Below are 27,946 nucleotides of genomic sequence, written 5' to 3'. Positions count from 1 at the left end.
TCCTGTCACTCTGCAGGTGACCTGGCTCAGAAACTCTGGAGGTGAAGCGTGGCTGCCCACTCAACAGCCTCAGGAAGTCCCCAAAGCCCTGTCTCCTATCTCCTCTGGGTGGGCTCTCCCCGACTGGCCCCGGGGAGACTTTGCTCCTTTCCTCTCCCATCTCCTCCGAACTCACTTGAGACAGGCACCCAGGCCAGTGCAGCCCCAGCTGCCCCGTGTCCAACCCCCACTTCCGGGGGTGCAGCTGGGGAAGGAGGTGCAGGCAGCGACCACAGCAGCTACTGAGCCCCAAGAAAGGAGGCCAGCACAGGGTGGGGGCCCGCGGGAGGCATGGTGGCCAGAAGAGTTATTCTAGCGATTTATGTTTACATCAATTCACTTTAAGAGTAAAGGGATTAACATTCAGCTCACCAATTTTCCAAAGGTCAAGAAAGAAAATGAAGTTTTATTCCTAGTAAGTGATTAACCAAATTATCTGTTTAATTTTACATTAGAGACCACATATAAAATGTATAAAAAGGCGAGTAATAAAGAGGAGATAGAACATGGAAACAAATGACTCGGAGGCAGAGATGAGGGGGAGGCAGGAGGCTGGAGAAAGGGAGGTTTCTCAGCGGTTCAGGGGACTGCTGGTGTTGCGGCTCCACTTTTTGGGGCATCCGGTGACACGGGATGCTCCCAGAGAGCCCTGCTCCTTCCAGGTAGGAGGGTGTGCCCGTGCTGCCCCGCAAGCAAGAGCAAAATGCGCTGTGCTGGGAAGGGATGGAGCTCAGGGCAGCTCCACCCGCAGACTCCATGCAGGTGCCCTAGGCTGCTTCCCGGCTGACCACCAACCCACAGAGACAGAGAAATGCTCCACTCAGATCTGCTTTTCACCTGGAGCCTGATTAAGAAACCTAAAGCTCCAGAGGTCAATACACGCAGAAAACAAAACAAAGCTACAAAACAAAGCTACCTGGGTCAGTTTAGGGTCCTAGCAGGGACAGAAGTGGCTTGGTGGCTGGACGCCCAACTCCCAAGCCAAGCATCTCCTCACCAGGGGAGGGGACAAGCTGGCTCCTGTGGTCTGCAGCCACCTGCATACATTACACTGAGAATTCAAATTAAGTGCAGAGTCCTAGGCCCACCCTGGCATACCACCCCACAGTCTTGGGGACGGGCCCAGGAATATGTATTTTAGTGAGCTCCAGTTTAACTCAGGATCGCTGCTGTAAGTGAAGGAAGGAAACAGACCGTGAGTACCTCGGTGTTTCCAGGTCGACACAGCTCATCTAAATAGACACACACAAGCTCTCAAAAGTGTACTTTCATGTGATCAGGAAGTCCTTTCTGTTTCACTGATAAATTGAATTTGCATTAGAATAACTAATTGATACTAAAGCTTTTTGTTGACAGTTTATTTTTATTTGCATCATGCATTTTTGATACTTTCTCCGTATTTAGAGAATAATATTTTGTGTCCTGCGTGAGTCTTCATCTGATGAGAAACGTTTATGGATACTCATTTTCTTCATCTTTCTTGTATAGTTGAAAGCTACCATGTTTGCTAAACTTGCTATCAAAGCAAAAACTTATAGAACTATGTTGCAGGCTCCTCACATACAGCAAACGTACCATTACTTTTTAAAAATTCCTTGGTGTCTACTGTGTACAAAAATACTATGCTGTCCATCTCAGGGTACGTTAAGAGAAAATAGATGTTGTTCTTGCCCTTGAAGTGCTTATAGTTCTATTAGGAAACTTAGAAGTTCCTAAGTAAGTTTCCCAAGGCAAAATATTTGCTCAATACCCTGCATGTATGCAAAATGCCGCAGGGTTTCTAAAGAAGGGGGTTGCACTCGGTAGAGGAGTGGAGTAGACTGGATGATGATGACTAGAACTGGCAGAATTATGTTGAATGGAAAATATACTAGCCAAGCGCGGTGGCTCACACCTGTAATCCCAGCACTTTGGGAGGCCGAGGCGGGTGGATCAACTGAGGTCAGGAGTTCAACACCAGCCTGACCAACATGGTGAAACCCTGTCTCTACTAAAAATACAAAAATTAGCCAGGCGTGGTGGTGGGCGCCTGTAATCCCAGCTACTCAGGAGGCTGAGGCAGGAGAACTGCTTGAACCCGGGAGGCGGAGGTTGCAGTGAGCCCAGATTGCGCCAATGCACTCCAGCCTGAGTGACAGAGCAAGATTCTGTCTCATAAAAAATAAAAAAAAAAAGAAAGAAACAAAATACACTGTAATGTTTTGGTGTCTTCTACGCCGCAGTTCACTTCCCACTTGGCCTCCACTGTCCCGGCAGCTGCCTGAGCTTCTCCCAGCTTGCCCATCTGAGAGACTTCTTGGGACTCTAGCTGGGACTCTAGCTGGGACTCTAGCTGGGATTCCCAGCTCATCATTGATGTAGTCCACTCCTTTCTGGAGTCGCCTCCTTGCCCTTGTTTCTCAGCTGTCTCCTTCTTTGCACAGCTTCCAAAAAGGATGACTGTCTTCTCCAGTTTTGGTAGCATTTTGTTTACAAGGGGCTTAAATGCTACATTGCAAACTTCTGTTCTGGAAAACTGTTAAAATATGTGTTAGCCCCCACTGATGTCTACCGTAGTGCACAGTTCCTAATACTTGTTGCATAAACTGAGGCGGATTCTGCCAGTTCTACTCATCATCATCCAATTGATACACAGCAAGAGCCTATACTTTCCAGAAGTCATGGGTCTAAATCTGTTCTCCACCAATCAGAAGCTAAAGACCTGGCATGATTTATTCAGCTTAAATTGTTGCCTGAAAATACCAGATAAATTAACTCAGTAATTTGACCGAAAAAAAAAAAAAAAAAAAAAAAAAAAAGACTCTCACATATTTGAGGAGCTAGGTTTCTCTTACATGGGGTTGTGGCAGGCAGTGTGTTCCGGTTGTTTTTATTCCGGTTCTTTCGGCTATCTGAAAATGTAATAACCTTGGGATAGCTTGAGAGCAAGATTTATGAAGTATGAGCACCAGCTACAGTTGTCTTTCTAGAAATATAAAGAGGATCAATTGTATTTCAGAAACAGGCATAGCACGTCTGTGGACAGCTTCAAGATATCATTTTAGGTTGCTGTATGAAAGGTGGTGTGATTTTGAAAGGGAGATGATGATTCTTTTATTCTGTCATTTTCATATGTCAAGACATATCTGAAGAGAGGAGGATTTAAGCAAGATGTTAAAAGCTCACCTTATTCATTTCAGACTAGTGGTTGAAAATTGGTGTATGCAGGGCGGGAGAACTCAGAAGAGCTGAGGTTTGGCAACAGCCCTCCTGAACACGCATGTTTAAATGTATGTGAAATGTCAGGGTTAAAGCCTCATTAGGAAAGAGTCCTAATACTAAAACACACAGCTAGATAAGCAACACCAAAATCAAGCGTACTATAGAAACTTAAAGTAAAAGTCTTTTTTTTTTTTTTTTTTGAGACAGTCTCCCTCTGTTGCCCAGTCTGGAGTACAGTGGTGTGATCACAGCTCACTGACCCCTCAATCTCTGGGGCTCAAATGACCCTCCCACCTCAATCTCCCTGAGTAGCTGGGACCACAGACAGGCACACACTGCCACACCAGGCTAATTTTTGTATTTTTATTTTTTGTGGAGACAAAGTCTCTCCATGTTGCCCCAGCTTGTCTCGAACACCTGGGTTCAAGGGATCCTCCCACCTGGTCTCCCAAAGTGCTGGGATTACAGGCGTGAGCCACTGTGCCCAACCTTAAATTTTAATGGGAGGTACATTAAAACATGGATTACGTTTCACACAATTTCAAAAACAAAACAACTACATTTGCTCAAGAAGATAGAAAAGGTCCTGGCAGTATTTTTGTATGGGTTGATCCTCACGGGGTCCTAAATCTTGTAGATTCAACTTCATTTGTTTTTACAACATGTGTAGAAGAGGAATTTGAAAAATTTACCGATTCCACGCACAGAGGTTTATTCCTGACCTCTTTCGATGGAATGACGCTTAATTACCATGCCACCTGTGCTCAGAGGGCAGCTCCAAAGGTCGGTAATGTGGTTTTCCGAATCCCAATATTTCCCCATCCTTTTCTTGGGTGAACTTTTCTTGCCACTGTCTCTGGAATTTTCTGCTGTTGGTGCAATAGACCTCGTGACTAACAATGTGTTTTCTAAAATAATCTGGAGGCCCAGAGAAAGCCAGATATAAAAATTGGCAGGGAGAAGCCAGGCAGAGGGCATTCATTCATTCATCACTCATTCACTCCTCCAAGCAGGCCTAGCTCAGGCCCAAATCAGCGCCTGGGGGGCTTCCTGAAAGGAAGAAAAACACCCCACGCTGAGGTCTTTGTCCTGGGTCAGTGCAGGTCTGAATGCCTGAGTGCCTCTGGGCGTCACAGGCCCACTTCACAGCTGCCCCTCTGCGGCCTCCCAGGTGTGTGCAGCGCGTCTGAGGTCACCTGGCCGTGCCAGTCACAGCTGCACCAGATGCTGCGAGGGCTGACCTGATTTTAGAGGTTTCTATTTTGCCAGCATTGGGAGAAGCCTATGGGAGCGTGTGTTCCCCACATTAGGACTTTGAGACCCGTAATGGATTCACAGAAGAATGCTTGCACCGAGGGAGAGCGAACCCTTTAGCATACCTCACCCAAGACAAGGTGGGATTCGTGCTTTGTGGGCTGAGCACAGCTGTGCTCTTCCTAAATTGCAGGTCCTGCTCTGTCTCTGGAGACACTGGGGGTCTGTCCCACCCTGTTAGGGTCACCGTCTGCCCTGGAGGAGAGTCACCTGGGGGTGGCCTGGGCCACTGCATCTGCTCCCACTGCGCCCGGGCCTTTCCCGTGGCTGTCCCAGGGCCCTCTGTGTCTCCTGGGGGCTTTGCATCTGAGGCTTCAGCCTCGAGCTCAGGGAAGGGAGCTGGTCCACAGCCAGGACCACCTTGACTGTCTCTGAGTCCCTTCGTCCCCAGCACCCCACCGTCGGTGCCAAGCCCCATTTCCTCAGGAGGCTCACACACACTTCCCTTGGGGTGTCCCTTGTTCCTCCAGAATCAAGGCTTCAGTTTTCTGGGAGGAGCCTTCAGTCCTGGCTCCTGCGCTCGGCTCTCTGGAGCTTACCAGGTGGTCTCTTCTCCAGACACACATGGAGGTGCTGAGCTGTGTGGGCGCGGCTTGAGGTGACAGGGAAGAGCCAGCACTTCCCTTGCCATTCTCTCATCCACTTGACAGGCATTTGTCAAGCACTTGCTGTGTGCCTACTGTGTGCTGTGTGCCTGCTGGGTATTGTGTGCCTACTGTGTGCCATGTACCTACCATGTACCATGTGCCTGCCATGTGCTATGTGCCTGCTGTGTACCATGTGCCTGCTGTGTGCTGTGGACTGTGCTAGGTCCTGGGGACACCATGGTGACAAGACAGAGACCCGGCTGGGTGTGCTCTCCTGTGGCAGGGGTGGTGACGGAGCACACATGGGGATGGGGAAGCAGAACGCCTGGGCAGTGACACAGTGGCTCTTCTCAGCACCCCACAGGGTCCTGGTGGCTTCCAGGACACCTCAGGCTCTCTCCCGAGGCTTCCATGTCCCCAAGCCCCTGCCTGTTCTGGGCTGGGGCAAGTGACACCTCCACTGCCCAGCTCCAAGCCATGGCTGCCCCATCTCCAGCTCGGGGACCTGTGGGACCAACTGTGGTCTTCACTTTCCCCTGTCAGCTGCCCTCACAGAGGGTGCAAGGGAAAGTGTGTCTGCCGGGCAGTGTCTCACAGCCAAGGGTAGTGTGAGTGTGTCCTTCCGGCGCCCTGGGACAGCAGAAAGGAGCACCATGTGTGGTAGTGTGTGTGCACATGGGTGGGTGGTGTGTTGTGGCTATGTATGTGTGGTGTGTGTCTGTGTGGTGTGTGTGAAGTGTCTGTGGAGTGTGTGTGTGGTGTCTGTGGAGTATGTGTGTGGTGTGCGTATAGTGTGTGGGGGGTGTGGAGTGTGTGTGTGGTGTGTGTGTGGTGTCTGTGGAGGGTGTGTGTGGTGTGCATATAGTGTGTGGGGGGGTATGGAGTGTGTGTGGCATCTGGAGTGTGTGCATGTGTGGTGTGTGTGTGGGTGTGTGTGTGTGTGGTGTGTAGTGTGTGTGTGTGTGTGGTGTCTGTGGAGTGTGTGTGTGGGTGGCGGGGGGTGGCCTGTGTGGTGGAATCTAGCTCTCCGCCTTGTCTCTGTCTGTGAACCCTGGTGCCGAGCACAGGGCAGACACTCACACAGGAGATTTCCTGCATTTCATTTTGGATTTGGCCTCCAGTGGGAAGAAGCCAGGTCAGCAGCTCACAGATCATAGCTGACTGTGCTAAAACCTGAACAGGCCTGTCCTGTGCCAACTGCTGGGTGCAAAGCCCCCAGAATCCAGCCCATGTTGTAAGGGTGGTGGGTGGAGCTCAGAGAGACCAAGCAGTCTGGCTGAGGCCAGTCCACCCTAGGGGAGAGATGGGGTGGGACACAGGCATCCTGCTCCTAAACCCACTGTCCCCCATCCCACCCCAACCCACTGTCTCCCATCCCACCCCAACCCACTGTCTCCCATCCCACCGTCTCCCATCCCACCCCAACCCACCGACCCCCATCCCACCCCAACCCACTATCCCCCATCCCACCCCAACCCACCGTCTCCCATCCCACCCCAACCCACCGTCTCCCATCCCACCCCAACCCACCGTCCCCCATCCCACCCCAACCCACCGTCCCCCATCCCACCCCAACCCCCCGTCCCCCATCCCACCCCAACCCACTGACCCCCATCCCACTACAACCCACTGTCCCCTATCCCACTCCAACCTGCTGCTCAGAGGTTCTGTGCAGTCTCAGGATGTTACCTACCTCATTCAAAATCTGAGATCAGGGTCAACTAGGAAATTACCCATCCATAGATACTGGAATTCTGGAGAAGTATCAATAGTTCAGACACTTGATTATAATTTCAGGACAGTCACAGTCTATCAGGCAAGCTACGAAACTGTGAATGTGTTCTGCCAATGTGTTTGCATCTTTCAAACCCTGTTCTTTACCCCTTGTGAAAAGCCTTCCTGGATAATCTTGATTTTGATGTAGGGATAAAATTATAAGGCCTCTACCTAGTGATAATAAATCATCACCTTTTGAAAGGATACTGACCTTTTTAGGCCCAAAAATGTCATGTAGAAATTTAATGGCATGCAGAAAACACTCGAAAAGTTCAAGTTCAAAATGCAAGCTCAGTAGCAGTCTTACGTTCATAACATACACCGTGCATGCTAGGTGTTTATTATTGAATCATTCATTTAAATGCCATTTTTAATAACAGATTTTTAAAAGATACTTCACTTAATGACAAATTCCTATAGTGCGTCATAATTTATTGTTACTTTGTGATAATTTTCATGTAGAAGGAAACGGGTTATGGAGTTGTTAATATATTTTGAGTCTTCAGAGCATACATGTGATATGAAGGAGAAAGCACCCTCTAGCCTTTCAATGGAGGTCTTTTCCATAAGAAATACAGGACTTCAAGCATCAGGAAACCAAAGACCAGGTCGTCAGGTTGATGAAGTCACAAACCATGTAGCAGCCAGGAGCACAGCTTAGCTCTGACCTGTTGGTGTTGGTGTCAGGCCCTGCTGTGTGGACTTGTGTTACTTGGGCTTTCTATTTTTTTTTTTTTTTTTTTTTTTTGAGACAGTCTCGCTTTGTCTCCCAGGCTGGAGTGCAGTGGCACAATCTCGACTCAGTGCCTCAATGCAACCTCTGCCTCCTGGGTTCAAGAGATTCTCCTGCCTCAGCCTCCCGAGTAGCTGGGATTACAGGCATGCACCACCACACCCGGCTAAGTTTTGTATTTTTAGTAGAGACGGGGTTTTGCCATGTTGGCCAGGCTGGTCACGCATTACTCGGGCTTTCTAAACCTCATGAGTTTCAACGTCTGTAAAGTGGGGAGCATAATAATAGCACTTGCCTCCTTGTACGGTAGACGGGACTAAGAAGCTATACTTCTGACCTGTTCCATGAGCACCTAGCCTGCAGTAAGCGCCCCGTCGATGCTGGCTGCTCTCCAAGCTTTCCTGAGCCCAAATCTAGTTCCGTTCAATGCATAATTCTGTCTCAAGCTGTGTCTCCTGTCCTTTTCTTTAAATATAATTGTCACTTGCTAGCATCCTTTGTCTTTCTAATGTGTCCTGCGAAGTTAAGGACTTGCCCGGTAAAATGCTGCATGCCCATGTGAAGACATGGGGCCCTTTAGGAGATCAGCTCAGAGCCAGGTCTTTCATGAGACCATGGTGAGGTTAATGACCACACATTGCATTCTCTTTCTTGATTAGAATCTGGAAGACTCTGGAAAGTTCCAGAAGGTTCTGAAAGGCAGTTGCCCAGTAAAATGCTGCACACTCATGTGAAAATGTGGGGCCCCTCAGGAGACAGCTCAGAGCCAGGTCTTCTGAGGGACCACAGTGAGATTAATGACCACACATTGCCTTCTTTTCCTTGATTAGAACCTGGAAGGCTCTGGAAAATTCCAGAAGGTTCTGAAAGGCAGTTGCCCAGTAAAACACTACACACCCATGTGAAGACGTGGGGCCCCTTAGGAGATCAGCTCAGAGCCAGTTCTTCTGCAGGACCATGCTGAGATTAATGACTACACATTGCATTCTTTTTCTTTATTACAATCTAGAAGGCTCTGGAAAATTCCAGAAGGTTCTGAAAGGCAGTCACCCAGTAAAACGCTGCACACCCATGTGAAGGTGTGGCACCGATCAGAAGATGGGCTCTGAGCCAGGTTTTCTGTGAGACCATGGTGGGGTCTGTGGCCACAGCACAGCATTCTTCTCCTTGATTAGAATCTGGAGATTTCTGATCAACCACTCTACTTCCCCATGATAGCAGCAGAGCTGAACATCTTTCCTATCATGGACTCCGTGATAGGAATCTGTGTTTTCAGGAAGATTCAGTTTATTTTAGCCAAGACCCAGACGACAGCTCTTATGTGTACGCATGGCCTGAGCATGGGGCCAACGCATTTGTTCCCTGCACACAGGCTATCAAGAGCCATTGTGCCTGCTGGCAAGGAATGTGTGAGTTCCTCGGCAGGTGAATTAAAACATTGTTCTGTTAACACCAGCTCTGGCTGTGAGCAAGGCCTGAAGTCCGTGTGTTTCCTCTAGTTACCAAGACCAGGGCCCAGGGTCATGTTGACCCTGTGGATGGTGGTATCGGCAAAGGTGTCACTCCCTGCCATGGCTCAGGAGGGACATACGGGTGGCTACAGAGGAGCAGCTGGTGCCAGTGTGTAGTGTTCCTCTGACTTGACAGTTTGTAACCCAGCGACCTGTAAAATATTAACCAGTGGTTTCCACAGCAGCTCCAGGAAGCTGCATCCACCATCAGGGCTTTACAGATAAGGAGGTCAGGCCCACATCTTCAGAGCAGGCAGGGAGAGCAGGAATAGGAAGGCCCTCGCCCAGGCACGTCTGCCCCAGGCCTTCCTCACTTCCTCCCTGCAGCCCACTCCTCACCTTGTCCCAGCTGCCGGCCCCTGGGTTGGGCGGCTTGCACATCGCACACTTGGAAAGGGGGCTCAGCAGGACCTGACCTATGCTCCTATGACTAAGCCCCACATGACTGCGAAGCTACCAGGGATCCCACTGGCCACAGAGCAAGGGCGTGTCACGTGTGCCTGCGTGACTCTGCCCTCCCCGTGCCATCCGAAGGCCAGTCCCAGCGTGACGGTGTTGGCATGGCTTGTCAGGATTTACACAGCAAGAGTGGTTTCCTCATGACCTCGCTATTTTTACACAGAGAATTTCGTAACTCCCCATAATGCTGCTAAAGCTGAACACCATGCCTGACGTAAACATGTGGATACATTCACAAGGAATTTCCAGTGCTAATCTAACTGACACGTGGATGAGCTACTCTTTGATCTGCCTTTTTTCCCCCACTTCAACAAAATGCTTTGTTTTGGTTTAGACAGCTGATATTGTAGCAAGCTGGGAACTCCGGAGCCAGTAATTTGCTGCTTGATTCTGATAATTGCTTTCTCTCCAAAGTCAGCTGATCCTGTAAGCAGTAGCTTCAAGGGACCACAGTCAGATTTTCAATAAACTCCACTTTTCTGCAATTCCATCGTTTTCTTTTAAAATGATTTTTGATAACTTTAAAGCAGTGATAGTGCCATAAATCTACTTGAATCTGCTAAGCCAGAAGAAAACGAAGGATGGTGATGACTAGCTTACAAATAATATTATCTGATACCCCAGAGCAAAAATCCCCATCCCAGGAAATTCAGAAGCTACTTCCTTATCAGGCACTTCTTACATGGGTGAATGCAAATTGGGTTTTTGGAACTCTTTTTGTTTGCAAGTACTGTGGAGCCCCTAGCCCAGGGCTGGCTCCTGAAAACTACCGGGAGCCTAGGTCCCTCCAGTGGCTCGGGGAAGCCTGCTCTAGGACAGACACGGATGCCTCAGATGAGTTTTGACATTGTCCTTCGCAGAGAATTCCGGGCTTGCAGGTCGTTCTTCATCTAGGGCCCAACAGTCTGGAAGACTTGCTCATTGGCAGAATTGACTCACTGTTCAAAACGGGTGAAGAGCATTGTCTGTGTCCCGTGGTGTAAGTCACTCCCCCCACATCCCCATGAGTGCACCCCGTGCATTCGCAGATTCTGTTCTATTAGGTCACTTCGTGCCACACTCAAACTCCACTCACGGTGTCTGTGCGACAGGGCCTTTGCACAGCCATGCCCTCTGCCCAGAACGCTGTTTCCCTCCTCAGCACCTTCACCTGCACCTTCTGCATCCTGCAAGTCTCCACTTACTTCCCACTTCCCTGCATGTTACCCTCTGGGGCTGCTGTAAGGCGGCACCACAAGCGGGCGTCCTGAAACAGCAGAAGCAGTGCCCCCACAGTCCTGGAGGCCAGAAGTGCAAAGTCAAGGCGTTGGCAGAGTGGGAGCTCCGCAGGAGGCTCTGTCTTCACCTCTTCCAGCTTCTGGTGGCTGCGGCAATCCCTGGTGTCCCTGGCCTTGTAGCCATGTCATTCCAAATCTCTGCCTCCATTGTCATGTGGTGTTTCTCCTTGTGTGAAATGCCGTGTATCTATGTCCAAAATTCCCTCTCCTTGACCAGGCACAGTGCTGCATGCCTCTAATCCCAGCATTTTGGGAGGCTGAGGTGGGTGGATCACCTGAGGTCAGGAGTTCAAGACCAGCCTGGCCAACATGGTGAAACCCCATCTCTACTAAAAATACAAAAAAATTAGCCAGGTGTGGTGGCGGGCACCTGTAATCCCAGCTACTCTGGAGTCTGAGGCAGGAGATTGCTTGAACCCGGGAGGCGGAGGTGGCAGTGAGCCAAGATCACGCCACTGCACTCCAGCCTCTGCAACAAGAGTGAAATTCTGTCTCAAAAAAAATCCCTTTCCTTTCTCTGGTAAGGACATCAGTCATTGCATTTAGAGCCCGCTCTAATCCAGAATGACCTCATCTTAACTGGAGGACATCTACAAAACCTTCCTTCCAAACCAGGCCACCTTCACAGGTCCTGGGCTCAGGACTTGGACATAACATACCTTTTAGGTGGACACGATCCACCACATACTATCCTGGGAAGGGTTTCTCGACCTGCACGGTCAGGGTTCGTGGCCACCCACGTGTTCCTAGGCGTTCTCCACGCACACGCCTCCCCTGCAAACAGCGGGCCCCTGTCCTGGCAGGGCCCGTCTCTCTCCTGGCCTCCCAGATGGCAGCAGCCTCGAGCTTGTGGGTGGGACAGAGTCCACAGGGAGCTGGAAACAGAGAAGGGGAAGAGGGAGGGAGATGAGGAAGACAGGGACCTGACCCTCCTCCATAGGAAAACCACAGTTTCCCCTTTGCACCGATGTTGGAAAAACTTCCTGCATCTCCCTCCCCGTTATGGGGTCTGCACCCATGCACGAGGGCTGGGAAAGCCGGCGCACCCAGCATCGGTGGCGTTCTCTTCATGTTCAGTTTGCCATCGTGATGAACACGCAATCAGGACGTGTCTGACCTCCCACAGGTGTGTGTGGAAGGTGGGAACGGGATGACGGAAGGAGTGTGCGGCGCGCGCATCTCAGAACTTTGCCGCCACTCGCCTGGGTGAAACCAAACGCGTCTTCTTCCCACGCCTTGTCCTCAGCTCTGAAATGGGCTGTTTCTTTTTGCCGCGCGTGTGTGTGTGTGTGTGCGCGCGCGCGCGTGCGTGTGCACGGTGTTCATTTTATTGGTTTTCGGTGACGTTGGTAGCTGTGTACTATGCTCCGAACACAGAGTGTTACAGTCATACTTTTGGTCTGGGAAATAAAAATGATTGTCTACAGAACACAGTCTTCAGTGCTTGGGTATTGATAGAATAAGAGGAAGAGGAATGGAAGGAGGGACGTGGGGGGAGAGAGAAAGGAGACAAGGATAGTGAAAGAAGAGAAGTCCCATCACTTGGTTTCATTTATTTTCTTTCAGATATCTTTGGTTTTATTTTATATATGAGTTGCTTGTTCTTTGAAATTTGTTCTCCAGGATTTCTTTTTCAAATGTCAAAGAAGCAGAGTTGTATTGTCCGCCCCTCCGACTTGAGGCTGTCACTGTCCGTGTTGTAGGGGTGAGGGGTTTGTTTTCTCTCTGCAGGGAGGGTGGGCAGTGTCTACAGCTCTTACTGAGCCTGCCAAGCCAGGGTGTGGTCTCCCAAGCAGTTACCAACGGCTGGGAAGATCACCAGGTCTCAGCATGTTGGTGGCGGCCCTGGTGAATCCCGCCCTGGGTGCTGGAGAGCAGGCAGAGGCCTCACAAGACCAAGTGGACCTGCCCAGGGTTCACACGACCCCAGGGCTCTCCTGTGGGGGTCTCCTTCCTGCAGCCCGCAGCCTTCTGCTGCTCCCCCTGCCTGGCCTTTAGCGTCTCTACAAAGGGTCACGACACCCTCGAATTTCCACAGTTCCACTGTTTATTCAGGTTTTCTCATTCCTGGGATACTGGGTCTGCACCTTTCTCTACCTGAATTCTACATGGTGTCTCCTTTATTATTTAGCACACAGTTGAGGGGTCAGAGAAGCCTTTTCTGATGTGTGCAGATCCACAGTAGCATTTCCCTTAGTTGCATTCTTCAAGAAGCTGTAGTTATGGCACCTCCAAAATACAGAACCATGCCCATGAGCACTGGGCTCCTCGGTGGATGCTGGGTGATGCTGTGTTTCATCTGACGGACCCACAGAGTCGTGTCATCAGCATGTATTTATGGAGCTTTTCCTCCCAGGCAAACATTGCCAGGCTTTCTGAACAGGCGCTGAGAACCCCGAGGCCAGCGAGAGGTCTAGCACAGGATTGGAGCAGCCACGAGGCAATACAGCCAGCTCAGCTTTAAGGTCCCGTACACAGCGAAGACTCCAAAGCACTTGGGATGTCGAAAACATTGCTCCTGGGATTTTAAAAAGCAGAGAAAGCAGAAAAAGATGCCTTCATGGTGGGCTCTTCAAATTCTACTAGCAGAGGCACAAGTTAAGTCTTTCCCAAGTGGATCCTGCTGGGTAGATTTTATTAAATTAACCACAATTTATATGTTTTATAACATATTCTCATGTGTCTGTTTAGGTATAACATGTTACAGTTTCCAAATACAGGAAAAAAAAATCTTATCTAATTTATTTGATGCCTAGGGAAGTGGTCTTAGAACAAAAGTTCCATACACACTTGTGGAATGGAGAAAGGCCCCTTGTCCGGTGGTGACCAGCAACAGCTGCAACGGCTGCTGGGAAATGTAGTCCCTGCCAGGGCAGCCAGGTGGCCAGTGCAAGGCAGGTGGTGTGGGGAGAGGAGCAGTTCTCTCACTACATGGAGAAGGGAAGGTGGGGGACTGGGGAGAAGGTCCTTGTGACACAAGCATGGGAAATCTCTATTCTGAAAAAAAAAAATTCACATGTCATAGGTTTTTGCCCCCTGATCTATATGAAGAAGGTTCTCAAACACAAATCACCTGCAGTGCTTCTGAAAGCAAAGAGTCTAGGGCCCAAGAATGTGTGTTTCTAAGAAGTTCTCAGGTGCTGATGGCCGGTCCCCATACCGCATCACGCTGCCTCGTATCCGCTTCTGAGACCCTCACCACCGCACACTTCTCTTATTGTATTCATCAATAATTTAGGAATGTAGAATGTCTTAGGCCTACTGTCATACTTTCCACATGGGACATTCAAAATGTAAATAACTGTTCATAACTAAAATATATTCCTAGAGGCATTCTTATAGCTAGATTCAGTCTTCTAAACTTTCTCAACTGTAAAATGGGAATGAAGCTTACAGGGTTATTCCTGCAATTATCTAACTTAGGTTTATAGAAACGTGAAGGATAAAGCAAATCATTGTAAAATAAGTCCTGTTATCTCCATAGAAACGTTACTTTAGGATTGCTTTCTTGAACATGGACTCAAAAAAAAAAATGTGCAATCAAAAGCATGTTATGAAAACAACATCCAAAGAATCCTAAGTCTAAAAGTAACACAAGCGTGATCTGTGTCCTACAATATGGGTATACCCTGCAGCTCTACACAATGCAAATGTTTTGCTAATAAGCCTAAACACACAATGAAGTGTGGAGAGCATATGATGAATTCCACGCCATCATAAACTTGACCTTGCATTGTGGCACCTGACATGCTTGTCAGCTTAATCCTCAACAGGGACGATGTTTGCTCCTTACATTTTCGCAGGTTTGGGAGTGGGAGTGAGATGATTTGGGTAACCAAGTGCCAACTATCTAGGAAGACTGGCATTGAGGTCTTCTCTATCTCATGATACATTTATTTCAACAAGGGATTTCACAATAATCCCATTGCTTGTAAAATTGCACTCACAATTATTTCAAAAACAGCCAGTTTCACATTTTAATATTTGAATACTTGCCTGGCGTTTGGGTCATGGCTGTCTCGTGAATGTCCTCTTCACTTTTTTCCCTCTTTCCTCACCTTCCACACCCTGGGGCACTTTGTGTGGTCTTAAAGCAGCAGCAGCATTTCCCCTGTGCTTTAGTTGTGTGTGTTGGATCAAGAGCTTTGTTGACGGGCAATTGTAGGATGTAACTTCTGGGCTTCTCAAGGCAGCTGGTGTTTTTAGCCCTTTTTCTTCCCTTGACCTCGTCAGTTTAGGAGTGGATGCATCTAGATGTGGGAAGCCATCTAGAGATCTCTGAACATGTGTGATAGTAAGTAGGTAGCAATGTTTCTGCAGCTGTTCACCACCCACCCAGGGAACCCTGGACCTGGTGGAGGGAAGAGGAGGACAGAAAGCAAAGCAACCCCTGCAGCACACCCCAACCCTAACCCTAGCCCTGACCAGCCCTGCAGCACACCCCAACCCTAGCCCTAGCCCTGCCCAGCCCTGCCCAGCCCTGCAGCCCACATGGGCTTCATTCTCACACCAGTGCAGAAAGGCAAGTTTTATTACCTCCACTTTATGGGAAACTGAGAAAAGTGGAGTCTTGTTCGGGGTCACCCAGATGGAACCTGGATTGAGACCTAGGTCTCACCTGCCTGATTTTCACTATAGAAAGTCAGAACTACCTACAGAATGAAATCAGTAAAATACCTAGGAACAAGGTGTTTGCTCCCCAGCATTTCAGCTGGGAGCTATTTCCCTGCACAGATAGGCTAGTGAGTTTTATCTATGCTGAATTATCCTATGGCTCCACCAAGGTGACATGTAGTCTAAGCTGCTTTAGGTGTACATTATTAAACACGAGGGCCTAACAGTTAACAACAGTGGACTGCTTCCTAGTAAATCTGGATGACTAACTTTGCCTGTGCCCAATGTTAACCCTCGAGGTAACACTAAGTGTTGATAATCACACAGACATTATCAAAGTGTCCAGTAATCCCAGTGGCTGGAAATCAGATCTAGAACTGAATACCAACTGAGACCATGGAAGTCTCAGCGGTCCTGATGGAATCTGAAAGTCTGTCCCTCCCACAGCTCTAGCTCAGTTCTTCCTCCCTCTCTTTCCTTTTCTATTAGTTTACAAAAGGCTTCTTTAATTACCCAAAAGATGCTTCAGAGTCAGCTGACTTTCCTTGCAGCATTTCACATGTTTACCCAATTTTTCTCTGGCTCTCTCAATTTGATTAATTGCAAAAAATGAAATAAAAAAGATTTCCTCCAAGCATGCAGCTGCTTTTGTGTGCAGATGGATCTTTTCAGCACATTACAGAAACCAGCTGCCGGGCTGAGCTCTTAGCCCCGTGATAGTGAGAGCGTCATCCTTCTCGAACTCTTCTCTAAAAGGCAGACTGGGGCAGAGTGTCAGAAGCTAATAAGGCAGTCTGCCAGTCACTCATGATTATCAGCCAGATGCTCTGTCGTTCCCACCATAGTTCCTTGAGACACGTCTCACTTACCAGTGCTCAGGGGCCATTTCCACTAAGGGCTCTGATGGGAGCTCCCACACATCAAGTTGTCGTTTTGTTCCTCTTGTCTTTCTTTTCCTGCTAGTATATAAATTTTGCATTTAAGGCTATAATTAACCAACCCTCAGTGATCCATATAAATATTCTTTATATTAATCTGAGAGGCCAGTCAAATGCAAGTAAGTAGGCTTGTCTAACTAGTCAAATCCAACGAAGTGTATTCAAAAGTCTGATCTGGACTTGAGTTATTTTCACCAATTCAGTGTCCAGTATTCTTGAGTTTTCTAAATCATGATTAAGATCAATCATCCCAAGTGTAACCTAGAGTTGTGCTATGAAGCATGATAACATTTGATCAGAACAAACTGACTCAGAAGAAACATGGCCCCTCTCCAAGGAGCAGTTCAGCACCTGTGGGCAGATTTTGGCTGCGTTCAAGAGCCCTTTGCCCAAAAATAGCTCTCTTTGTCTACCAGCAAGTCCCAAAATATTTACATGGCCCACACTATTCTGATTTGGGACAAGTCCTTGGAGCTTTGTTTTCTGGAAGGAGTGAGTGTTGCATTTGGGTTTGCCTAGTCCCAGCATGAGGAGGTGGGAGGAGGAGGGTGAAAAACGGATGAAGCCAGGGAACAGGAAGGGGACTGGGCAGGCGAGGGCTCACAGGAGGCAGAGGTGAGATGACGCCTGGGCCAGAAACAGGCACTTGGAGCACACAGCCAGTGATAGGAGGTTCATTTATGTCTGGATGGGCAAAATGCTCCCGAAGGTCCAAGTTGTCAAACTTAACTAAAGGAAGTTACCTGTTTTTGCCTGTGTTTAGCTTTGAATAGACCACTTCTCATTTCTTAAACAGAAAGATGGATTGACAGATATTTGACGTGTTTTTATTCTATAATGTGTGTCCATCCTGCAAGCTCTTAATATTTAGTTAAAACAACACCACATGGAATTAGAGAGCCAGAATTAGGGAATGACAGCCCCTGTGTACCCAGGGTTCAAAGCAACACCTCACAAGGAACACACCCCTTCTTTCGTAGACCCCAAAAGGACACAGTGAATTTGGCCTTTCCCTTGGTTAACCCATTCTTATCCAGTAAGGCACCACATGTGCGACAAACCCTCATTTCCCCGTGAGAAGAATGCCCCTTCAAGGTTTTTTTGGTTGTCCGATTTAAATAAATTGGGAAGGTAGAATCGCACTGGACACCGAAATCATCCGCAAAGGTAGCCTTGTGTTTTTAAAATCATACATATCAAACTATTATTGCTTTTTTCACTCTCATGCCATGAAGCATGGGGAGTGCACCTGATTCTTGCAGGTGGATTGTGTTCGTATCATCACTAGAACCGCATCTTTGTTTCCCAGAGCATCACCTGTGGGCATTTTGACCTAAGTTACTTGCAGTACATGTGTTTTAAATCTCCCTGCACGAGCCCCTCACCGGAAGTCTTATGGCGGGCCCCAGTTTCCATCACACACCCTGAAGGTGGGTGGGGTTTCCAGTTTGTGGTCGGCTGCTAGTCGTCTCCCACACACGTGAGGGAGGTGGACTCTGGGAGAGGCGACTGTGCTGTAGGCGTTTGCTTCTCTTCTCAGCAATCCTTCCAGCGGCTGTGGGGTGATGGGGGTGCCCGCCTGCAGAAAAGTGTCCTCAGCCAGTCTTCCTGAGCCACCAAAAAGGGACCCCAGTAACGTGGGAGATGGAAAAGCTCGGCTGTCAGGCAATTCTCTTTTCTAAAGAGAGACTTTTGAGGAACACAATTTGCATTGTGTTCAGGCGTATCTACTGTTTTGGAGAGTCCCCTCTCCCCATGTTCAGAAGACGGTTCATCTTCTTCCCTCTCAAGGAAAGCTGTTCCTGGGTTCTACAGGAGAATGGGTACTCACACCTTTTTGCAAAAGAATACATCCATCATGGAAAACATGTTGTCATTGTCCTTAAAGACTCTGGGCACCTGCAGCCAGGTCTGGGCTGATGGTTCCAGTGGCCCTCGGCTGAAGGGCCCCAAGGCCAGGGCAGGTTCCGCAGGAAGGCTGGAAGGAGCAATTTGCTTGGAATGGGTGTGGCTCAATTCTTCCGTTCTTTACATATCTTGGGGAAAAATCATAAATGTGCTGCTAAGGTTTGGGTTAGAAAATAAAAATGAGTCATGTGCTTTCTGAATCCAACTTTATCTTCCCTACAAATTCTGCAGATTCTTTGGACACTTGTCTGTTAAGCTGTCCTTGGTCTGATGTTGACTCTTTCTGTGCTCACACGGTTTCTTTAAAGCAGTGAGCATGAATAGCTTCTTACTACCTTTTAGTTTTAGAAGAGTGTCAGCACCTGTCTGACATCTCAGCTCATCTCATTACAATACACCTGAGTATGGGATGTAATTCTCTGTGTGTGTACATAGGTATGGATGGATAGGTGGATGGATGGATGGATAGATATTTCTGAACATATACACAGATCTGCAAGATTTCTCGAGACAGGTTGAAGTGTGTTACTGAACAGAATTTGGATGTTGGTGCGGTTCTGTTTTCTAGCTCTTTGCATGGGATGGAAAGACAGCATTTGTTAATAAGATGACTTGGACGTGTCTCTTCTGTTTTCAGGGCCTTGGTTTACTCTTCTCAAAAATGGGCATTATATATATCACAGGATTGTCTTTCTGATGGAAAAACAACATCGAAAACTCTAAGAGCACTAGACTTAGGGCTAACTCTTTCTTTCTCTTTCTCTTTTAGCCTCTGAAGAACCAATCCATTCAGGATGGGAAACCACGCAGGCAAACGAGAATTAAATGCCGAGAAGGCCAGTACGGTAAGACGTGAGCTGATCCTAAACATGCGCATGTCATTTTCTTATTAAACACAAATCCCCTTGGTGTGTCAGAGGCTACGGGTATGGGCTCTTGCTGCTACACTCTTCCCTGACAGCTGGGTGGAAGCCTGGTCCTTGTTAATTATTATTAATAATTAATAATTATGATTTATTATTACAATTGATTATTAATTATTAATTTATTCAGGAAGATTGCATGGCAATAGGTACGTCCTGACCTTGCAAAGAAATAAAGGAATGAAGGAAGGGAAGGAGTTAGGAAGAAGAAAGAAAGGGAGGAAAAAAGAGACACAGAGAAGGAGAAAGAGAAAGAGGGAAACCAGGAGGAGAGGAAGACGAAGCAGCCCTTCCTCTTGGTCCACATTCTGTGATTGGTCCTAGAAGTATCAGGAGGCTCTCAGAGAGGAAAGAGGTTGTAAATTCCTTTGCTCTCATGCAAAAATACTTTTGATTTTTTTTAACATTTTTATTTTTTAGATAAAGGTATTTCCAAACTGCATTCTCTCTAACTAGCTGCTGGTTTGAAAGAGCATGAAAATTTACACCAATTCATAAACAGTGAAACATATCAGATTTTCTTTTAGCTCAAAAACCTAATTCCATCTGCTAAGGTCCCACTTCTTTCTTCTCACCCACCGTGGAGTTTGCCTCTGACTTTTCGCTCTGGTCTGGTTCTAGAAGAACTCACACTGAATCCCAGAGGTCTGGCGAAAGGACAGGAAATACTTGAGCTGTTTCCTTGGCCCTCTCCTAGATCGATTACCTCCTTTCTCCTGCGTGCGGCTACTTGGCTCCTCACCAGTTGTCCTTCCTTTGGGGTCATGCTCTGGCCTGACTGCATATTGGAATCTCCTAGAGACTTCAGACTTGCCAGGGTCTTTGCCCTCCTTAGATCCCAATGCAGACATGGGCATTTTTCAAAGCTCTCCAGGCTCTAGAGCCAAGGTTCCAGGTTCCTCCTGCTCCCGTGTGTCTTGTACTTTGGCTGCCAGGATTTTCCTCTATTGATTGGATCATCACCCTTCTGCCCCTGGAACTTCCAGGAAGTCCTTAGCGCAGACTGAAGTCCAAGGTCCTCAGCCTCTGGCTCCAGCCCTTCTTCAATCTCACTGTCACTGGCCTTTCCAGTGGCGGCTCCCCTACAGCCCTTTCCTAACCCTTATCAGGGAACATTTGGAAAATACAGTTAAACAAACAGGAAACTGCAAATTAAAAATCATTCGAATTCTTCCGGCTAGTAAGAATTCATCTTCTTTGTATTTCTAGCGCAGCATTCGCCATTGTCCACCTTATTTGAAGGCATCAGCTTCCTCTGTCTGATTTGGATTCTCTACATTGCCTTCAGTTCCCCTGTAGTGCCCTGAATCAGGGTTCTGGACCCTTTTCCCACTGAGACGCTCAGGACAGATGATCCAATGATGTTGACAAGGACCACAAATGCCCAGGGGTCCTAGCTGTCTGTCTGTCTGCCTACCCCTCTCTCTACACTGGAGAATCGTTTCAGACTGTGAGGAGTAAGCCTGCCAGTGTGCACAGAACTGTGGACCCCCCCTAATTTGTATGGGGGTGGCCCTTGCTCTTGGTCCATGCTGTGTGATTGTTCCCAGAAGTATCAGGAGGTTCTCAGAGAGGGAAGAGATTATGAAATTCCTTTGCTCTGATGCAAAAATACTTTTGATTTTTCAACATTTTTTATTTTTTAAACATATATGTTTTCCCCTCAAAGGAAATTATTCCAATTCATTGGTACTTTAATTCAACATAAAATTATGTGTCTCCAACTCGAGGCAGATGGTGGTGCACTAGAATGTCCGGCTGCTGAAGATGGGCTGGGGTGAGGGACAGGGGAACCCCCGACTTACACCCAAATGCTTTAGAAATGTCCACAAAATTGAACGGAATTGAATTTCAGTCTCCAGACCTCTTCGCTGAGGTCTGTAGTGCGTTTTTATTTCATAATAATAATAAACTTGGAAGAAATAGGTCCTTCTCTGATTTGTACTTGAACTCAATTTCTGCGTCAGCCACATGAGTAATTTTCCATGATTTGCTTTCAAATCATCCATGGAAGGCGAGTAGGTGACTATATACTGTTCCTGTGTATATTTTATCTTGATTAAAGTGATAAACAGTATTTAGTTTCTTACCTAAGGATTCAGAAAGACTAATTTTATAAATATGTAAATGGTTCTAGTCAATGTTGAATGGGGGGGTGACTCATTATTTTATTCAGCCCATACTTAAACTGTATTACTGATAATGTCAGCATTATAATTAGCAATAACAACCATAAATGTATGAAGTTACTAATTTATTAAGAACATGGCTTGGATATAGTATCTGCACCAGGAGGATTAAGTTTCAGCTAAAGTGAAAGTGGAAAAAACAGCTCTGCTTAGCAGTCTCTAGGCTCTTAACACTGTTGGTATTTTAAGTCTTAGAATGACTGATTTGCAACTCCAGTTTCAAGGAAACTCTCTGTGGTGTACAGTTTCTTTCCTGTTGTTTGACGCTGTGAAACACCCACTTATGTTTTTAATTTGTTTAATGCTATCAGAGTAAGACTGTTGAGCCATAGCAAAGCCCATACTGAGGCTTTTGTTTTCTGAAATCTCATGTTTAAAGTTCTGATCATTTAAAAACCTCAAAACTTGGAAATTTTAAAACTATGGTTCCTGTAGGTAGTTTTAAGAAGTAAGAGCTTTTTTTTTTTTTCCTTTAAACTTGATGGGAAATATTTTGTGCCCTTCCAAGTACATGCTCTGTGATGCTGCATAGCTTAGTAGAGCATTTAAACTTGAACCACAAAAGAAAACATGACATGAGCTCCAGCCGTGTCGCCTACCACGCATTTCTGGTGTGTGATTTTGGGAGGCATTTTTCCCCCTTATGAGAGAGTCAAGGAAAGTTTCTGTCAGTTTCAGGTGCTGGTTACTGATCTGTCCGCAGGAGGGTAGCTGCGGTGGGGGCTGCCCAGTCCACCCCACACACTGCCTCTGCAGAGCTGCCCCACTGCCTGGCCCAGGCTGCTTAGGGCCCTCTCCTTCCCACTCCGCTGCCACCTTCTCCACCTTTCCCCACCCACACTGGATGACTCTTTCCTCTGCTGTCATAGAGCCTGCGGCCAAGTGCTCTGATACAGATCGTGGTGATTTGTTTTATCATAGAGCCTGCAGCCACGTGCTCTGATACAGATCGTGGTGATTTGTTTATCATAGAGCCTGCGGCCAAGTGCTCTGATACAGATTGTGGTGATTTGTTTATCATCGGACTTCTTCCCCTCCTATATCAAGGAGGGAACTTTCCTCTCTCTGATGCCTCCATCTCTAAGCCTGGAGCATCCCCAGCACATAACTGGCTCACAGATGTTCGAAAGAGTAAATGAATCATACCTATTTCCTAACTTCTTTTTCACATAAAAGCTCAGTTTCCTGAGCAGGCTTTGGGTGCCGTTGGCTGCTGGGGAGGTGGTGGGGAGGCCTCGTCTGTTGCCTGCAGGAGCTTCCAGTCTCCTTTGCAAGTTTTGCCCTCAGTGACTCAGGGCTTTGAAATTTGCTTCTCTCTCATCCCGAATAAGCCACGGCAGGATGTAAGAGGAAGAGAAACTAACTAAAGGGTTAACTGTGGAATGTCTCTGATTGGTGAAAAAAAGACACTTTTCTGGAGTTGCAGTGTTAGTCCAGTCATGTGGGGCGCAGGTCCCTGGTAATCAGTGGTTGAGCCGCCTTCCTGGGCCAGTTGAGGGTCAGAACAGGAGACATCAGATTCAGGCAGAAACACTCCACCCATCAGAGGAGTGGGCAGCCTGCCCTCCTGATGCATGATTCACTCATGTGGATGGAGTGTAACTTCCTCCAGGCAGGCGCAGGTTAAGGGCACAGCGCTCCTTCTCAGAAACGAAGAAACTCCTGTTCTGCCTTTGACTCCCTATGTTTTTTAAGTTGCAGGGAAATTTCGTTTCCAAGTGGTCCTGCCTCACTAATTTACCAGGTTTTTGTCACTCTGCCCATTTTGTATTTGGTTCTCCGTCTTACTACAGAACTTGGCAGAACCCAAGAAGGAAAGGGTGCCAGCTGCCCTGGAGAACCCAGGGATGCGCCTCAATGCCAGGAGAGGGGCAGGGGGCAAGACCCACCCACAGAGGGATGCCCTGTCTTAGGCAGTCTTTGCCTGCCTGGCAGTCCGTGGTCCTTAGGACATAAGACACTTGGCTTCACTGGCTACTGGAGGAGTTAATTCCTTTTTGGCAGTGTGAATCAAAGGGGCTGAGCAGTTACCTTTGGGAGGGTCAGCAAGCGCTCAGAACGTGCCCATGTGCCTGGCCAGGCTGCTTGTGGCTTTTCTCCCTCAGCTTTCTCTGAATGCTGTGGATCTGTTGACCTGTGGGCTTGCTCTTTGATGTTTTCTGGTGATAGCTAAGCCTCCTGGGGATGATTCACTATGTGTTCAAAACACCAAACGAGGCCAGGTGCGGTGGCCCACACCTGGAATCCCAGCACTGCGGGAGGCTGAAGCAGGCAGATTGCTTGAGCCTAGGAGTTCGAGACCAGCCTAGACAACAAAAGTGAGACCCTATCTCTACAAAAAAATAAAAAAATTAGCCGGGCATGGCGGTGTGCACCTACAGTCCCAGCTACTCGGAAAGCTGAGGTGGAAAGATCGCCTGAGCCTGGAGAGGTCGAGGCTACAGTGAGCCAGGATCACACCACTGCACTCCACCCTGAGCAACAGAGTGAGACCCTGTCTCAAAAAAAAAAAAAAAAAAACCACAAAACACACACATACACACACACACACACACACACACACACCCCAAATTCTATCTAGGCCAGCACTAACACTGTATTAGTGCCTCCTGTGAGCCAGGGACTTTGCAGACATTGTCTACGTTGTATGTTGTATGAGTTCTTGGGGCTGCCATAACAAAATAGCACAGACTGGGTGGCTTAAATGACCGACATTTCTTCTGTCACAGTCCAGAAGACTGGAAATCCGACAGCAAGGTGCCAAGGGTTGGTCTCCTCTGCAGCCTCTCCTTGGCTTGTAGACAGCATCTTCTCTCTGCGTCCTCCAGTGGCTGTCTCTCTGTGTGTGTCTGTGTCCTAATCTCTGCTTAGAAGGACAGCATCACGTTGGATCAGGGCCACCCTACTCCAATGGGACCTCATCTTAATGTCATGGCCTCTTTAAAGGCACCATCTCCAAATGCAGTCACATTGTGAGGCAGTGAGGGTTAGGACATCCACGTATAGATTCGGGAGGATCGCAGTTAAGGTTATCACATGTGTTACTTGATAAACCCCAGCAGCGGCTGCACAATTAGAGTAGAGAAGGAAAGCCTGGGATTGGCATTTGCCACCATGTCTGACGCTTCCTGGGGAAGGGACTCCACGCCAGCAGCCGCATGCAGTCTCTGCCCTGTCCTCAGGAGACAGCAGACCTGGTTTCTCTTCTGCAGACTCTGGTTGGGCCCTTCCTGTGCAAGGTTCCTTCTTCCTGCCTCCTGCCACAGGCCCCAGCCGGCGGCTCCTCCCAGGGCAGACGGGCATCTGCAGAGCGCTCATCTCCCACGTGCTGAGTCATGGCTTTGTGCAGCCCTCCCCATACTTAGGACACTCAAAGAATCATCTTCATTCTCCCAGGGACTGAGTCTCAGAGCTGGGCTGGGCCTGCCCGAGGCTGAGTAGCCAATGGTGGGGAAGCCAGAGAGCAAAGCCAGGCCTGGAGCCCCAGGTGGCACAGCCGGGCAGAAACGATCCCTGCATGGGAGTGTCAGTCTTCTCGTGGCCACAGGAAATGAGGAAAGAGACAGGTGAAATCATTTTAATGTCATGTCTTTTCTTTAACCTAAGAAGCCTCCAATGTCACGTAAGCATAGAATCCATATAAAAATTGTTCATGAAATGGTTTACAATTCTTCTCCCATGAAGTCCTCACACTCTGGGATACATTTTAACTCATGGTGCAGTGTGGCCTGGCCATGTCTCAGGTGCTGGGTGGCCACACGTGGCTGGGACCATAGGTCTGGGCAGCACAGCTCCAACCCTGGCCATGCCCACGCCCCTTGCCATCTATAGCCAGGCAGAACACACTGAGACCCCACCGTATAGTGTACGTCATGCTGTTCACCATCCCCTTTGTGCATGGTACCCATTGCTTGATAAATAAGCACTTTCTAAAGAAGTCAGAAAAAATTGTAAGTTACCAATATTTTTCCCTGAGAGATGCTTACAGGTCCAATTTTTCACACACTCCCCCTCCTCTTGTATGAAATGAGTTGGGATTGATAAAGATGAGGAGGAGGGGAGGAGGATGAGGGGGAGGATGGAGAGGAGGGGAGAGAAGAGGAGAAGAGGGAGGAGGAGGAGGGGGAAGGAAGAGGGGAGGGGGTAGTGGGCCAGGCTAATAAATACAGTTGTAAGGGTTGCCGTGGATAAAAATGCAGTGCGGAGGAGGAACGAGGAACGGCCTGTTTAAATCTGCCCAGACTCGGAGGCCATTTAGGGCCAGTGAGAGTGATGTTTGCTGAAGTGCATCCAGCCCCACGTCCCACTCTGCCCTGCCTTGGTGGTGCCTCAAAGCCCTCCCAAGCCCTTGCGGTAAAGGCTCAGACCTGGGACCTCAGCACAGGTTCTGAACCAAGAGCTGTGGCTGAGCCCTGCAGGTGTCATGTTATTTATCAAGTTGTCTTGCCACGAATTTTCTCTGACAACAGACAGCCTGTTTTTAATTCATGAGTGGATCGATCGTGCTCTTTCCAAGTGCAGGTGAAAATTAGCTGTTTAGGACTGAAAAGAATATTTTAAATGCTTGTTCATTCCTGCATTTATCCATCCCCACACACACATATTAAAAATACTTTTTAATAAGTGCCCACTCTGCATAGGACAGTGATAAACTTTGTACATGAAAATTCCAGCTTCACTACCAGCTAATTAAAAATACTTTTTATTGAATGCCTACTCTGCATAGGACACTGCGATAAACTTTGTGAATGAAAATTGCGGCTTCACCAGCAGCTAGTTGGGTGATCTTGGGCAAGTTACTTTCTCTCTCTGTGCTTCCTTAAGATGGTAACATGATGCCATGACAACATTATGTAAAGTGAATGAGTCCACATGTGTGGTGCACTTAGAACACCCCCTTGTACATAGCAAGTGATGTGCGTTGTTTGGTGTTACTAATTTTCTTCTTATTGCTATTATTGTAAAAAAAAAAAAAGAAGGAAGTCCCTGTGTCTGTCCTCAGAATAGCTCACAGTCTAATCAGGAGACCAACAAAATTACAAAACCACATTCAGAGGAGTGACGGGTATGAAGAGTTCAGGACAGAAGCAGGACTCCAGAGCCCACAGGCCAGCAAGAGAAGCTACGGGGAGGGCTCACATCAGAGGGAGAGACCGGGGTGTCCTTCCCCATTTTCCAGGGTTGAGATAAGCATAAGCAAATATTTAAATACTGTATTTTTTTAAAAAAAGATTTGATTTGGGGCACCTGCTGCAAACCTCTCCCACTCAATATCGCCAAGGCTGTAGGGTCTGGGTGTCCCCCTAATACCGGCTCCACCCAGTCCAGCTTTATCCCACAAAGAACTCTGCCTTCCAAAACACCTGGCTCTGCAGACCCATCCAAATGTAACTCGCAGAGCGATTGCTGGGAGACAGCCACCCTCTGTGATGAATCCGCGTCACTGTGTGAGTGGCTGGCAGCTCCTAACACATCCCATTGAGATCTCAATTTCTGAGAGGATGCCCGCTGGGTGAGGCTGCAATTTATTAACACAGGTTGGAATCGTCTCAGGCTGTGTAGAAGATGTCTGGCTCTGCATATGGCCCTGGCTGAGACTCTGTCTCCCGAGGGTAGCTGTTTTCCTCTTGAATCCTGGAAGCTCGAAGCTCCCTTCTCCCCTAGAACATCTCCCAGAGCAGCAAAGTCCTGCGGAAAAGAGTGTCAGTGGCATCTTTTGTTATGAGAGGAGATGGAATCCTCCTGGGTGACTGATAGCTGAGAGGGAGGGAGACAATCAGGAGAGCCAAGAAGAGAGATGGGTTCCAGGAGGAGAAAGTTGTCCACAACAGGAAAAGCTGCCACAGGGCTCCCCTCTGCCCGGCCCCTGCAGACCCCATCTTCAGAGGTGGAGAGCTGGGGTCCCAACATCTGTGAGCCGTGACCTTTGGGAATTTACCTGAACGATTATCCAAAGGATCAGGGGGGAGCCCCTGCCCCGAGTTGGCCCACAGTGGGTCTCACTTGTGTTGCCCTGTTGGTGGGGGGGTGTCTGTGGAAGGTTCCAGAACAGGCCTGGTCTCTGGGGACCCTGTACCCTTCCCCAGTGCTTCCTGCTCCCCCACTTCCCACCAACCCAAAGGAGTGGGGTTTGTAGTGGCCTTGAGTTATTTGTCAACATTTGAATTCTTTCACTTTGGTTTTTTGAACACTGTCTCAGTTCACAGGTGAATGAACTTGAAGAAGAGAGGTCTAAAAACCTTATGTCTTTTTCTCATATGAAACTCACAAGGCTTGCTAATTAGAGACAGTAAACCAGGAACCTTGAAAAATAAAAACACAACCGTAGTTTATCTTCACACTTTTACATTTGCCCAAAATGGGTGAAATCAAGTGGTGAGCTCCTAAAACATTCCAAAACCTAACAAGCAATAAGTCTGGAAACCTGCTTTTCATCTGTGGGTGGGCTGAGAAAAGCTAGCCTCTGGGCTTTCCCTG

General features: G+C 48.0%; 1 protein-coding gene across 6 annotated transcripts in view; it reads left to right on the top strand.

The window, feature by feature from the left end:
* MBP (myelin basic protein) overlaps positions 1–27,946 on the top strand; it is a 150,900-nt gene that overhangs the window by 8,333 nt on the left and 114,621 nt on the right. For 5 of the 6 annotated variants that reach the window (XM_054460245.2, XM_054460244.2, XM_063653854.1 and 2 more), the window contains exon 2: positions 19,127–19,202. In XM_054460245.2, the coding sequence (XP_054316220.1) occupies positions 19,152–19,202 (51 nt within the window). In that variant the 5' untranslated portion in view covers positions 19,127–19,151. Of the gene's footprint in view, positions 1–18,600; positions 18,793–19,126; positions 19,203–27,946 lie in introns of those variants that run through there. The other variant, XM_063653855.1, reaches the window with a different exon arrangement.

Source organism: Pongo pygmaeus, chromosome 17 (assembly GCF_028885625.2).
Source record: "Pongo pygmaeus isolate AG05252 chromosome 17, NHGRI_mPonPyg2-v2.0_pri, whole genome shotgun sequence".
NCBI classification, from domain to species: domain Eukaryota; kingdom Metazoa; phylum Chordata; class Mammalia; order Primates; family Hominidae; genus Pongo; species Pongo pygmaeus.
This window is presented reverse-complemented; position numbering and strand designations above follow the sequence as displayed.